The 14,184-nt window shown below is 35.2% G+C and overlaps 1 protein-coding gene across 1 annotated transcript in view; it reads left to right on the plus strand.

The window, feature by feature from the left end:
• Positions 1 to 14,184, plus strand: part of Hcfc2 (host cell factor C2) — a 93,166-nt gene that overhangs the window by 20,401 nt on the left and 58,581 nt on the right. The window contains exons 10-15 of the mRNA XM_020152449.2: positions 262 to 436; positions 5,652 to 5,855; positions 7,881 to 7,954; positions 9,813 to 9,950; positions 11,983 to 12,168; positions 12,884 to 13,169. Coding sequence (XP_020008038.2) covers positions 262 to 436; positions 5,652 to 5,855; positions 7,881 to 7,954; positions 9,813 to 9,950; positions 11,983 to 12,168; positions 12,884 to 13,169 — 1,063 coding nt within the window. The remainder of the gene's footprint in view (positions 1 to 261; positions 437 to 5,651; positions 5,856 to 7,880; positions 7,955 to 9,812; positions 9,951 to 11,982; positions 12,169 to 12,883; positions 13,170 to 14,184) is intronic.

Here is a 14,184-nt window from a genome sequence, read left to right on the forward strand (position 1 = left end):
AACCCTGTCTCAAAAAAACAAAACAAAAAAACTGGTCTTTTGAGCATGGAGAATAAGAAAAGAAATTGTTTTCTTAAAAACTATTGTAAGATTTAAAGGACAATTCTGTAGAAATTAAGAGTATAATTTTAAATGTCTTATATTTTGGTAAACTTACTTTAAAAAAGCATTTACTTGTAACTTATTTTGCTTGTTTTTTTTACATATGTTTCTATTTCATTGAACATTGCTTGCTACAATAAACTATTTTATCTCTTGTAGGTCAATGATACAGTAAACAGTGCAAAAACTGAACATACAGCCACGAAAGGAACATCAGTGAAAACCAAACCAGATTTCAAAGCGACAGATTCTAGTGCCATTTTACATTCATCTTTGGCATCTAATGCTTCCAATCATAATAGTTGTATGGTGGATATGCTAAGGAGAAATGAAGGTATAAAGATGACATTTTAAATAAAATTAAACCTTTATAGTGTTGGTAAGAAATTTTAGAGTCACGGAAAAAGTAAACATTATATAGCTGTGATCCATTTCTCCATATTGAAACTAGTTAGTGATGTAGGTACTTCCCCGAATAGTAATGACTGGTGTATAGAGCTTAAATGAGGAAAGTTCTTATATGACGTTTGAGGTTGGACATGTGTTCAGCATCACTATTCCTTTACTTATTTTGTTTTCTTAGCACTTTTATTTATTTTTATTATCATATTTTAATTGTATGGAGGGTTTCATTGTGATACTTTCATATGTGCATACAATGTACTTAAGTCAAATTTCCCCCCATTACTCTTTCTTATCCCATCCCCTCATTACTTTTTACAATTTTAATGGGTTTCATAATACTCAGTCAAAAGAACAATGCAGGAGGTATCACAATACCTGACTTCAAACTATATTACAAAGCAATAACAATACAAACAGCATGGTACTGGCACAAAAACAGACATGAAGACCAGTGAAACAGAATAGAGGACCCAGATATGAAGCCAAACAACTATAACCAACTTGTCTTTGACAAAGGAGCTAAAAATATACGATGGAGAAATAGCAGCCTCTTCAACAAAAACTGCTGGGAAAACTGGTTAGCAGTCTGCAAAAAACTGAAACTAGATCCATGTATATCACCCTATACCAAGATTAACTCAAAATGGATCAAGGATCTTAATATCAGACCCCAAACTCTTAAGTTGATACAAGAAAGAGTAGGAAATACTCTGGAGTTAGTAGGTATAGGTAAGAACTTTCTCAATGAAACCCCAGCAGCACAGCAACTAAGAGATAGCATAGATAAATGGGACCTCATAAAACTAAAAAGCTTCTGTTCATCAAAAGAAATGGTCTCTAAACTGAAGAGAACACCCACAGAGTGGGAGAAAATATTTGCCAATTATACATCAGACAAAGGACTGATAACCAGAATATACAGGGAACTTAAAAAACTAAATTCTCCCAAAACTAATGAACCAATAATAGAAATGGGCATGTAAACTAAACAGAACTTTCTCAAAAGAAGAAATTCAAATGGCCAAAAAACACATGAAAAAATGCTCACTATCTCTAGCAATAAAGGAAATGCAAATTAAAACCACACTAAGATTCCACCTCACCCCTGTTAGAATAGCCATCATTAGCAACACCACGAACAACAGGTGTTGGCGAGGATGCGGGGAAAAAGGAACCCTCTTACACTGTTGGTGGGAATGTAAACTAGTACAACCACTGTGAAAAAAAATTTGGAGGCTACTTAAAAAGCTAGACATTGATCTACCATTTGATCCAGCAATACCACTCTTGGGGATATACCCAAAAGACTGTGACACAGGTTACTCCAGAGGTACCTGCACACCCATGTTTATTGTGGCACTATTCACAATAGCCAAGTTATGGAAACAGCCAAGATGCCCCACCACTGTCGAATGGATTAAGAAAATGTGGTATCATCTATACACAATGGAATTTTATGCAGCCATGAAGAAGAACGAAATGTTATCATTCGCTGGTAAATGGATGGAATTGGAGAACATCATTCTGAGTGAGGTTAGCCTGGCCCAAAAGACCAAAAATCGTATGTTCTCCCTCATATGTGGACATCAGATCAAGGGCAAACACAACAATGGGATTGGACTTTGAGCACATGATAAAAGCGAGAGCACACAAGGGAGGGGTGAGGATAGGTAAGACAACTAAAAAACTAGTTAGCATTAGTTGCCCTTAACGCAGAGAAACTAAAGCAGATACCTTAAAAGCAACTGAGGCCGATAGCAAAAGGGGACCAGGAACTAGAGAAAAGGTTAGATCAAAAAGAATTAACCTAGAAGGTAACACACACGCACAGGAAATCAATGTGAGTCAATGCCCTGTATAGCTATCCTTATCTCAACCAGCAAAAACCCTTGTTCCTTCCTATTATTGCTTATACTCTCTCTTCAACAAAATTAGAAATAAGGGCAAAATAGTTTCTGCTGGGTATTGAGGGGGTAGGGGGGAGAGGGAGGGGGCAGAGTGGGTGGTAAGGGAGGGGGTGGGGGCAGGGGGGAGAAATGACCCAAGCCTTGTATGCACATATGAATAATAAAATTAAAAAAAATTTTTTAAATAAAGAAAGAAAAAAGAAAATACTGAACACACAAAAAAAATGGGTTTCATACATTTCTTGGCATTTTTAACTATCTTAAATTACTTATTTAGGGAGGTCTTTTGCCTATCTTGTTCACATCTGTTTTCCAAGCACTCAGATCTGTAAATATTTGTTTGGCAAGTAACTGGATTATCCTAAGAAAGATGGCTCAGTTATGACAACTGTTGATTAGCCATATATGAGACTATATATATATATATATGTATATTAATATATATATATATTAGCATGTATGAGACAACTTACTATTTTGTGATGCTCGTATTTGAATATTCTCATGCCATTTGAGATATATTAAGCATTGCCTCTGATTTCAATATCTGAAATTGTTTTATAAATCTCATTCTGATATATCCCTGATGTAGGAATATGTAACTTTATTTTTAGTTTGAAAAAATTATTATAGCTGGTATAAATCTCTTAATTCTTTTTTTGGCAGCACTGGGGTTTGAACTCAGGGTCTCATGCTTGCAAGGCAGGTGCTCTTACCACTTGAGCCATTCTGCAAGCCTTTTCTTAGTTCTTTAGGGATTCAAATTTAATAAGGTGAATATTGTTTCCATTTCTATTTTTCTTTATGAGTCCATTGTAGGTAAAAATATTCAAGGAAGATAATTTCCAATGATTTTTTTTATCATTGAATTACTTGTGGAAGAGGAGAGAGCTTTGTTTTATTGATTTTCCTGATAGGAGGAAATTGTTTGGTTTTTTTTATAAAAACTTGGTTTGGACTTCAATTTTTTTCCTACAGTGGTTTTTCTATATGCTTGTCTTACAAAGAGAGGTTTATGCTTTGAGAGCAGATACAAGCTTTGAGATTTCAGAATCTTAATGCACTAGAAATCCTAGGTTGTAAGGCAGTTTAAATAAGATTAATATTAGACAAGTGATAAAACCAGAGTGGTGATACATATCACAGACATTCATGTGTCATGGATTGACCACCTAGTCTCAGGTTAACAGGAGTTAGACTTTTTCTCTGCAGATTGAAGTAGCTGCCAAAGTGAAGAAGCAATATGATTTAGATTTTTTTTCTTTTTCTGAAAGGGTTCTGTAACCTCATCATCAGGAAGAAGCATAGTGGGAAATGATTAGAAACTTGCTATGTGTTCTTTTAGGACTCTAGGAGGTGCATAGAGACTAAAGCAGTAGGTAGGATGGAATAGAGAAAATACATAATTGAAGAGTCTTAGAAAGTTATATTTATTAAATTTGGCAACTGGTTGGTATGAGAAGTAAAAGCAAGTTGAATGTAACTCCCAGTTTTTTTAGTTGAACATCAGAATGGATGATACTGTTCTTTAAGATAAAAAGAATAGAAACAAGAACAGATTTGGGAAAAGGTTCACCTTTGAACTTACTGTCTTGGAGGCAGGTGAGGAACATACTGATGAAAATTTCTAATAGGCAGTTGGATACTTAGGTCAGAGGTCTGGGAGGCAATCCTCAGATGGAAATAAAATTCAGAAGTTAAATAACAGGGACCTTGTTTCCTTGTTCACTGCTAGATTCCCAGCAGCTGGTACAGTGCCTGATCATAAATATTTGAGAGGTGTTGTTTAAAGCAACAGGAAAAATATGCAAAGGATAAAAACAAAGGCAGCTTAGGAACATTAGAATATAAAGCGTCATTTGAAGAAGAAAACTTAACTGAAGATACTGAAAGTGGAGCCCTTAACAGATCAGGAGAAACTGCTGGGTTTTTTTTTGTTCCCCCTTTATAGCAGGCATTATAATTTGTGACTTTTGTATATGTGTGTGTGTGTGTGGTACTGGGATTTGAACTCAGGGCCTACACCTTGAGTCACTCCACCAGCCCTTTTTTGCGAGGGGCTTTTTCAAGATAGGGTCTCGTGGATCTATTTGCCTGGGCTGGCTTTGAACCGTGATCCTCCTCATGTCTGCCTCCTAAGTAGCTAGGATTACAGGTGTGATCCACCAGCGCCCAGCAGTTTGTGACTATTTATTTGTGTTTGTATGTCTTGTCTCTACCAGATGAGAGAATTCATGAGGCATAAACCCTGCCTGCTTTGCTTTACCATTATAGAAACAAGCATAATGTCTGATAGATATTGTGGAATGAATGAGTAAGTTATAGAAAGAAATAGCTTCAAAAAGGAGCGTATAGGGATAGTGCCATGACTCAAGTGGTAGAGCACTTGCCTAGCAGAGGCCCTGCGTTCAATCCAGTAGTGGAAGAAAAAACAAAAAGAAGTATGTGATCAGTGTTATTAACATTGCAGAAAGGTGAAGTAAGTGAACATTGAGAAGTATCCTGTAGAACTCATTAACGTTTGTCAGAGCCATTTCCTTAGAGTAGTGTGTGCTGGAAACCAGATTTTGGAAAGGTCAGGGAAATAGAAACTGCTCTGAATTTGGGAGGGGGAGTAGTAACTGCAAAGCACTTACAGGTCAAGGAGGATGCATGTTTGTTTGAGAGATTTGATGTCGTTTATGGGCTGGTAAACAAAAACTGCTAGAGAAGAATCTGAAAGCCTTTAAGGAAGGATTAATGGGTGAAGGTCTCAAAACATGGGGGAACAAATGGGACCAAGAGAACAGGAAAATAGACTCAATTTCCTTAAAAGAATGGTCAGCTCAGCCTCTGAAATGGAAGAGAAGACAGGGAGGATGGGCACGACCATAAAACCATAATCTAGTTTGGGGCAGGCAAAGGCAGAAAATTGAGGGAATTTATGCCTGACAACTTGTATTTTTTTCCCCTGAAATGAGAGGCAATGCTGTTTGATCTATGACACAGTAGAGAAGAACGATTCAGTATTTAGAATGAAAGAGGGAGATGAGAAGTTGGACATCCATTATGATGGATATAATGCACTTTTTTTGTGACCATTTTATGCCTAATAGTTAATTCATACTAACTACTTGCAGTGCTCATGTTTTTGATTTTTAAAACTGAAAGTACCAAGAAGTACATGATAAAAAAAATAAGACAAATAATTCTCTCCAAGTATTGTACTAATAATTGATCTTCTCCCTTTAAATGTAGGTCCTCACACTTCAGCACATGTAGGTGCACTAAGTAGTTGCCTGGACTTAAGAACAGTAGTCCCTGAAACGTCAGTATCCAGTACTGTTTCCAGCACACAAACTATGGTAACCCAGCAGACCATTAAAACCGAATCATCCAGTACAAATGGGGCACTTGTTAAAGATGAAACTTCACTAACAGCATTCAGTACCAAATCTGAAGGTTTGAAATGTGTTTCACATACTGTATTTTGAACCATTTATGTATATAAAATCATCAGACTTAACTGTATTAGATGGGAATTGCATTTCATCTTGGATTGACTCATGTAAGCAGATAAGGCATTGCAATTAAAATATATGAAATATTCTTGCTGCTTTACGTAAGATATTTGGATTAGCACACACTGAGATGCAATCAGAATCTACCATCCTTGCCATGAATAAATTCAGCAAACTTTTTTCCTTAGAAAAGATGAGTTACAGACAGTTCTCTCAACTTGATTAATTTCTAATTTTGTAAATTACTTTTTTATTAGTATTTAATAGTTGTACAGGGGGTTTCATTGTGACATTTCCATATATGTATACACTATACCCTGGTTTGGTTCATCCCCTCCATTATGCGCCCTGTTCCTCCTCCCTCTTCTAAAAATAACTTCTACACATTTCAGTGTTCCATATTCATACATGTGTAGAAAGAACCTCAACCATATTCACCCTCCTTTACCCTCTTCTTTTATCTTCCCCCACCCCGCAATTATCCTCCCCTTAATATGACCTGTTTTGCATTCCTGTCCTTCATTGTTCAAGTGTCAATTCATTATTCAGTGGGGTTTTCCTTGGTATTTTACCTGTAAATATATTGTACGTTAATCGGACTAACCCCCTCTATTACTCTGCCTAACCCTTTTCTTCCTAACCTATATTATTCAACAGTTTTCAGTGTGTTTTGTACATAGATGTATTTCAGTATTATTCACGCTATCATTCTCTTCTTTCCCTCGTCCCCTATTTCTCCTCTAACAGTCCTTCTATTGGAAACATGTTCTGTATATATATATATATATGTATATATGACATTGCTTGTATTTGGATCTGTCTTCTACATATGAGAGAAGGCATATGTCTTTCTGAACCTGGGTTACTTCACTTAGCAAGATGTTCTCTAGTTCTATCCAGTTACCTGTGAACAACAAAATTTCATTGTTCTTTATGGCTGAATAATACTCCATAGTATATACACACACACATACATGCATATATACATACCACTTTTTCTTAATCCATTCATCAGTTGTAGGGCATCTGGGCTGTTTTCATAGCAATGACAGGGGTGTGCAAGTATCTCTATTATATCCTGATTTACATTCCTTTGGATATATGTCCAGAAGTGCTATTGCTGGATCATCTGGTAGTTCTATTTTTAGTTTTTTGAGGAACCTCCATACTGTTTTCCATAGTGGTTCTATTAATTTACATTCCCCCCAACAGTGTATGAAGGTTCCTTTTTCCCCCCTGCATCATTGCCAACATTTGTTGTTGTTTGTGTTCTTGATAATAGCTATTCTAACAGGAGTGAGGTGAAATCTTAATGTGATTTTCATTTGCATTTCCTTTATGGCCAGGGATGTTGAACATTTCTTCGTGTGTTTTTTGGCTATTTGTACTTCTTCCTTTAAAAATTTATTTTCAGTTCATTTGCCCACTTCTTCATTGGTTTATTGATTCTTTGGGAGTTTAGTTTTTTGAGCTCGCTGTATATTCTAGTTATTAATCTCATCAGATGTATAGCTGGCAAAGGTTTTCTCCCATTCTATGGGCTGCCTCTTCAGTTTGATGACCATTTCCTTTGTAGAGCAGAAGCTTTTTAGTTTCATGCAGTCCCATTTGTCTATATCTTAATCATTGAACTGTTGGAGTTCTAGTTGGGAAGTTATTGCCTATGCTAAATTCTTATCCTTTTACAATGGGAGTTGTATTTCAACCTTGGTAAACATTCTCTGGAGTTCTACCTAGTAATCAAACTCTTATGAAAATGAACTTTGTGAATTAGCTTGAGTGGAAGGGTCCATCTTTCTAGTTACTGTGATTCTTCCTCTGGCTATTTTTTTCACAGAAATTTACCATCTTTACTATTTTTAAATGTAAAGTTCAGAAGTATTAAATACTTGTATATTTATAAATTGTTCTTTAACATGTCTAAGTGACTGTATAAGACTTAACTGATTAATTGTTTAATTTCCAGTTGATGAAACATGTGCTCTGCCTGCAACTAAGATCAGTCGTGTGGAGGTGAATGCTGTAGTAATGCCATTTTCTGTAAGTACGTGACCTAGTGATGATGCATGTTACACATGAATGTGGGCTTTTAAATGCTGAGAAACTTCTAAATTTCATAAAAATGGTTCTCAGGGTCTCCTTTAGTAATGAATTGATACAAAGTTAGAAATAAGTGGCTGAATGGAAAATGTTCAAAATACAATGTTTAGTGAAAAAGCCTGGTAATAGTACATATTCCATGGTCCCAATTTTGGTAAATAATATACATAATACATACATTCACACACTCAGATGCACAGTAAACTGTTAGATGTGGGGCTACAGATAATTTTTACTTTCTTTTTTTAATGCTTCCTATTTTTTCCTAGATTGAAATGTATTACTTTTATAAACAGAAATATGTGTATGTATACACATAAATAGGTGTATATATATATATATATATATATACACATGTGTAAATTATACTAATGTTAAAAGATAGGATTTGTTATGGAACAGGAAAACTTGTCTGGCTCTACTTCTAGCTACTTAAAAGTACAACAAAGTATTCCAGTAGAGAGCTGACATACATGTAGGATAGTCAAATAATCTCTGACATTGGGTTGTTTTATGTAAGGCCAAAGGTGATATGCACCAAACTTAAAATGCTAGGGAAGTATTTGCTTCACAAATACAACAAAACTGTCCTAATTAAATATAAGGATAATACATACTATATATATTTTTGAGGTTTTTAAAAATGAGTCGTTTCAGTTTTATTGCTGAGCGAGTTTTTGTTTGACCTAATGCTTACCTTTTAGAATCTGAGAATTTTCCATAGTTTTAATTTTCTTTCACTTTTTTTTGATTTTGATCACCTATTTTCCAGAACATTAAGCCCTAGTGTTCTTAGACTCTTCTCAGGGAAGAAACTTTTTCCCTTGAATCTGTTTTGTGATGCATCAGCTAGAATTGTATTTGTTATTTCAGTTGGAGCCAGTTGTTTTATAAAAGTTGTTGAAGAGCGTTTTTACAACTTTAAAAAATGAAGACAAGTTTAAAACTATTCCTTTTTTTAATCTTAAAGATTCTTCTAGTTAGTTCACTTTGTCATGTGTGATAGCCTAAATAACAAAAAATGTGAATGATAAGCATGTACCTCTGCTGTTATATATTTAAGACAGAAGTAAATAACTGAAGTGCACATTTGTTTTGAGCTTCTGGAAACAGTGTCTCATTTATAAGAAGATGGCTTAAAAAGGTTAGTTCCAGGGATAAGTATAATTCACTTATCACTAAAAGTAGCTTAAGGTAGAGGAAGTTTATTTGTTTTTAAAGCAGGGTAAAAAATGTTAAACTGTTTAATCTACTCCTCTTTTTTAGTATATTCGAAGTATATTGAAATTGCATTTTAGTTTTGAACATTTTTTCTCCTTTTAGGTTTGGAGAATCACAGGTATTTCAAGTGCAAAAATCACTGAATTTCTGCTAGTTGTTTTTGAACCTAGAAAAAAGCCAGCTTGGAATGAATTTTTCTTTATTTGCTCTTTTGGAGCAAGTCGTACTATTTCACTCCAGGGATTACCTTTTCTGAGAGAGTCTCTGAAATGACAATGTTCTGTAAAACAGCTGGCATTTTAACATGTCACTGGTTGGAAAGCATGCTAACTCTAGCCAGGGTGATAGTACAGAGCTACTGACTTGGAGAATGCCTGTCACTCTCTGTGTTTGAATTGGCATCCCTTTTCACTGTCAGTTGATCTAATCTGTTAAGACTTTATTTACTTATGAACTATTAATGTTGTGGTGTTTACCCATATATCTACTTATAGATCACTGCATGGATTTATATAATCTTGAAATTTCTCAAATGCTCAATAAGAGTCTTCATAAATTTTTCTTTCTCTAAAATTAGAAAGAGACTCCTTCAAATCCAGTGACCACAGTGAAAGCAGGAGAACGACAGTGGTGTGATGTGGGAATTTTTAAAAATAATTCTGCTTTGGTGAGCCAGTTTTATTTGCTGCCAAAAGGGAAACAAAGCATTTCAAAGGTAACTATTGGTATATTTCTGCACTGTGAATGGTAAAGCTCTACAAATCGGGGTGTAGTGCAGAGGTAGAGCACTTGTTTGGCATGTGTTCAATCTGCAGCACTCCAAAAAAAAAAAAGTGTGAGTGGACTAGGAGCATGGCTTGATGTAAAACCCTAGTATAAAAGAAAATAAAATTAGGTGTGTTTTGAAACATAAGAGTAAGATTAACCCTGATTTAGGTCACTTGAATGAGTGAAATTGGGATGTGTCACAATTTATAGTTGAGTTCTGTATAATGGGCTGATGGAGAGGGCTCAAGTGGTAGTGTGCTGCCTAGCAAGCGTGAGGCCTTAAATTCAAACCCTAGTACCGCCAAATATTTCTCACTGAGAAATATTTTCATTCCTGATTTAAAAATTTAATAGTCCCTGTATGCTATTGAATCATTTCCTCTTGATTCTGAAGCCCCTTAAAAAGACGTGTGAGACATTAACCCTCTAATTGTGAAATAGATAACAGCTGTAAGGCATGTTGAACTAGTTTTTTTCTTAGATGGACAATGTCTGAGAGGGAATTGCCAAGGAAATGTATATGCATTTTGACTCTCCAGAAGATCTTCCCAAATGGAGAATACAAGCTGAGCACCTATAACCCCCAAATATGAAATCCAAGATGCTCCAGAATCCAAAACTTTTGAGTGTCAGCATGATGCCACATGTGGAAAATGCCACACCTGACTCAGTGTGATGAGTCACAGTGAAAATATTGCGTAACATTACCTTAGACTATGTGTACAAGATGTACATGAAATACAAGTAAATTTCATCTCCAAGATATCTCATTATGTGTATGGAAATATTCCAAACTCCCCAAAATCTGAAATCCAAACCACTTCTGCTCTGGTGCATTCAGATAAGGGATCCCCAACCTGTGTATCACTTATTAAAATCAGTTTCTCCGATACTGTATATTTGTTCCTCTTTTTCCAATTGTTCCTCTTTCTCCAATTTTTCCAATTTTGGAGAAATTGTTGATAAAAACAAATTCTGTTGAATAATTTGTTAGTATTATCCCTAATGAAATTTTTGCCCGTGGTTGGATGTTATATGTACATACATATCTATGTCTAAATGCCTGCTAGCTATCTGATTTTTCCCAAAAGAAAAAAGCATAAAATTTAGAGCCAGTAAACTTGGGTTTGGATCACTAGTTTTGCATTCAACAGTGCAAACTGGGGCAAGTCCCTTGCTTTCCCTGTCTGAGACTTAGTTTATCTACAAATGGAGGTGATGTGACGCCCCTGAAGCATGGGACACTGACCCTCCCTGTCTCACTGTGGTGTTAGGAGAGTCAGGGAGTGTAGGTGAAAAGCTGTAAACATTATGATCTTCCTACCCGGAGTGTGCTCTAAGTACTTAGTTTAGCATTCACTTAGCATTCTGAATATAAATTTTTTTTTTTAGCAATGAAATTTTTTTTTTTTTTGGTGGTACTGGGGTTTTGAACTCAGGGCCTTATGATCGCAAGGCAGGCACTCTACCACTTGAGCCACTTCACCAGCCCCTGAATATAAATTTTTAACTGCTGTACATGACATGCTACCCACTCCTTCTCTGTCAAGGGTGTTGGTTCTGGGCAGACTAGTATTTTACAGTGAATCTGAGATTTCTGCCCCATGTTCAGTTCACATGGGGATGGAGTAGTTGTTAATTTCATTTATAGTGGTTGCTAATTTTTCCTACCTTTATGCCTTTCATATGCAGAATACCCTTACAGTTCTCATTTATGATCAGTGATTCTAAACTGGAAAAGGCACTTTGCCTCTAGAGAAGAATCTCCAATTTATGAGTTAGTTGGTTCTGCATTGGAGGGTTTATTCCTTATATGAGAAAGGGAAATACATAAATGTAAACTGGAACCTTAAATCATACTCATTCTTTAAAAGTTTGGTTTTTTTTTTTTTGGTTAGTGAAAATTAAATAATTAAAAAATTTAAATAGTAGCAAATTAGTTGTACCTTTCTCTGACTTTTGCATATGTTACATTTTAGGTAGGAAATGCAGATGTACCTGACTACAGTTTGCTTAAGAAACAAGATCTCATTCCAGGCATGGGATACAGATTCAGGGTTGCTGCAATCAATGGTTGTGGAATAGGCCCTTTCAGCAAAGTCAGTGAATTTAAAACTTGTATTCCTGGTTTTCCTGGTGCCCCTTCTGCAGTCAGAATTTCAAAGGTGAGCTGTCAGGTCAAGACCTGTTGGTGATTTAAATTATTTGAAGCTTCATAGATAAAATAAACTATATTTAGAAATTCTCAATAGCATCCGATGTAATGAGAGATGTCTAAAAGAGGTGGGTGAAAAGTTAAAGAATATTTTTTGCTAATTACTGATGGTATTTTTGAGCACCAAATTTCAAGCAGAATTACAGCATCTAAATCACAGAAAGAGCATAGCTACAACTTAATAAATGCTTGTTTTGTATTAAAAAAAAAGATGAGAAAGACCCAGTTAAAGCAGATTTAGAAATTAAAAAAAAAAAAATCAGAAAGGCAGGGAACTGTGTTGGCTTTGTCCTTATTGTTATGTAACCCTAAAATTCATGTTGGAGAATTTTAAGTTTTAGTAGAGCACATGAAATTGGATTGTACTTTAGCCTAAATCCTGCCTTTTCATAAGAAGGAAAAGGTATGCATTTAGGGAAGAAAAATCTCCTTTTGGGGGTATTACATGCAGACACTTAAGCCTCATTGTGTTTGTGAAAAGTGGGCATGAATGAAGCATTATAGATCCAATTAAGTAGGTTCTTAAAAATTAGCAATAAGTGATCTAACGCCTGATGTAATTACATTGTGAAAAGAAGCATTTTGTATTCTAAAGTTACATTTAACATACTAAGTGATGATAAAGAAAACCTGAGAACATTATCTGTTTCTCCCCCCTTTTCTAGAATGTTGAAGGCATCCACCTTTCCTGGGAGCCTCCAACTTCACCTTCTGGAAACATTTTGGAATATTCAGCCTACTTGGCTATCCGCACAGCACAGATACAAGATAATCCAAGCCAACTTGTTTTTATGAGGATTTATTGTGGTCTTAAGACATCTTGCATAGTGACTGCTGGACAACTCGCAAATGCACACATTGATTATACATCCAGGCCTGCTGTTGTGTTCAGGATATCGGCAAAGAATGAAAAGGGCTATGGACCAGCTACACAAGTTCGATGGCTTCAAGGTAACAATAAGAAAGCACCTTAAGTTGAATTGTTTTGTTTTTTGGTTTTTGTTTTTGTTTTTTTTTAACTAAAGCTATTGTGCTGGTGATTTATTTATTAGTAACTGGTTTCTGAAGATTTGTCATTTAAAAGAGTTTTCTCTGACTGTATTTAGCAGTTATGAATTTGAGTTTGTAAGTTGTTCCTAAAATGTATTTGCTCAATTCTAGATCCAAATAAAAATAGAAAAGAAGCAAAGACTCTCTGGAAATTAGTATATGGATTCTTCCTTACCCATATAGCTGTTTTACAAAGAAAAACAGTAAAATTGAGATAAAAGCTGCCCCAATATCTTTTATAAAGGCTATATAACTCAGTCATCCTGGAGTTATGGAGATGATTCTAGTAACTGGCTATTGTATTCTTTGCTGTTGTAAATGTTCTCTACCTTGTAAGCACCCCATCTTTGAGTACTCCCTGTAACTTTTCCTCTAGCAACTACTTTCTATTGGATAGTATTTGTGTTACTAATTTTAGTAGCCTTTTTATTCCTTTATTTATATTAGCACAAAGCTTAAGAAATTAAAAAAGAAAAAGGCAAGTTCAGAAAGTCTACTTTTGAATTTTTATTATTTTCCAAGAGTCATGGTAAGATACAAAAAGAATAATGGGTATTCTTGATTCATATCAGGCCAATATATTTGAATATATTCTTGGCTAAAGCACTTAATGTATCTGCCCCTTCATATCCTCATTAGTAGGCAAGGGAATGAAAGAATTAACCTTTAAGGTCTCTTTTAGCACTCAAAATTTGTTTTTTTCATCAGAAGTGGAGTATATATATATCCCTGACCTTTTTCATGTATCATGAGCTTCAATGGCTCTAACTTCGCTTTTGCTGAAATTAAAACCTTTATAATTGAAAATTCAAAATTAAGGTGTATGTCTTCCTATTGCAGAGAAGCACACAGGTTTTAAAATAATGTTTTGAACATTTGTAAGATTTTTGTAAATGCTCTAAGATGTTTTATTTTT

The sequence above is a fragment of the Castor canadensis genome, chromosome 8 (genome assembly GCF_047511655.1).
Source record: "Castor canadensis chromosome 8, mCasCan1.hap1v2, whole genome shotgun sequence".
NCBI classification, from domain to species: Eukaryota; Metazoa; Chordata; class Mammalia; order Rodentia; family Castoridae; genus Castor; species Castor canadensis.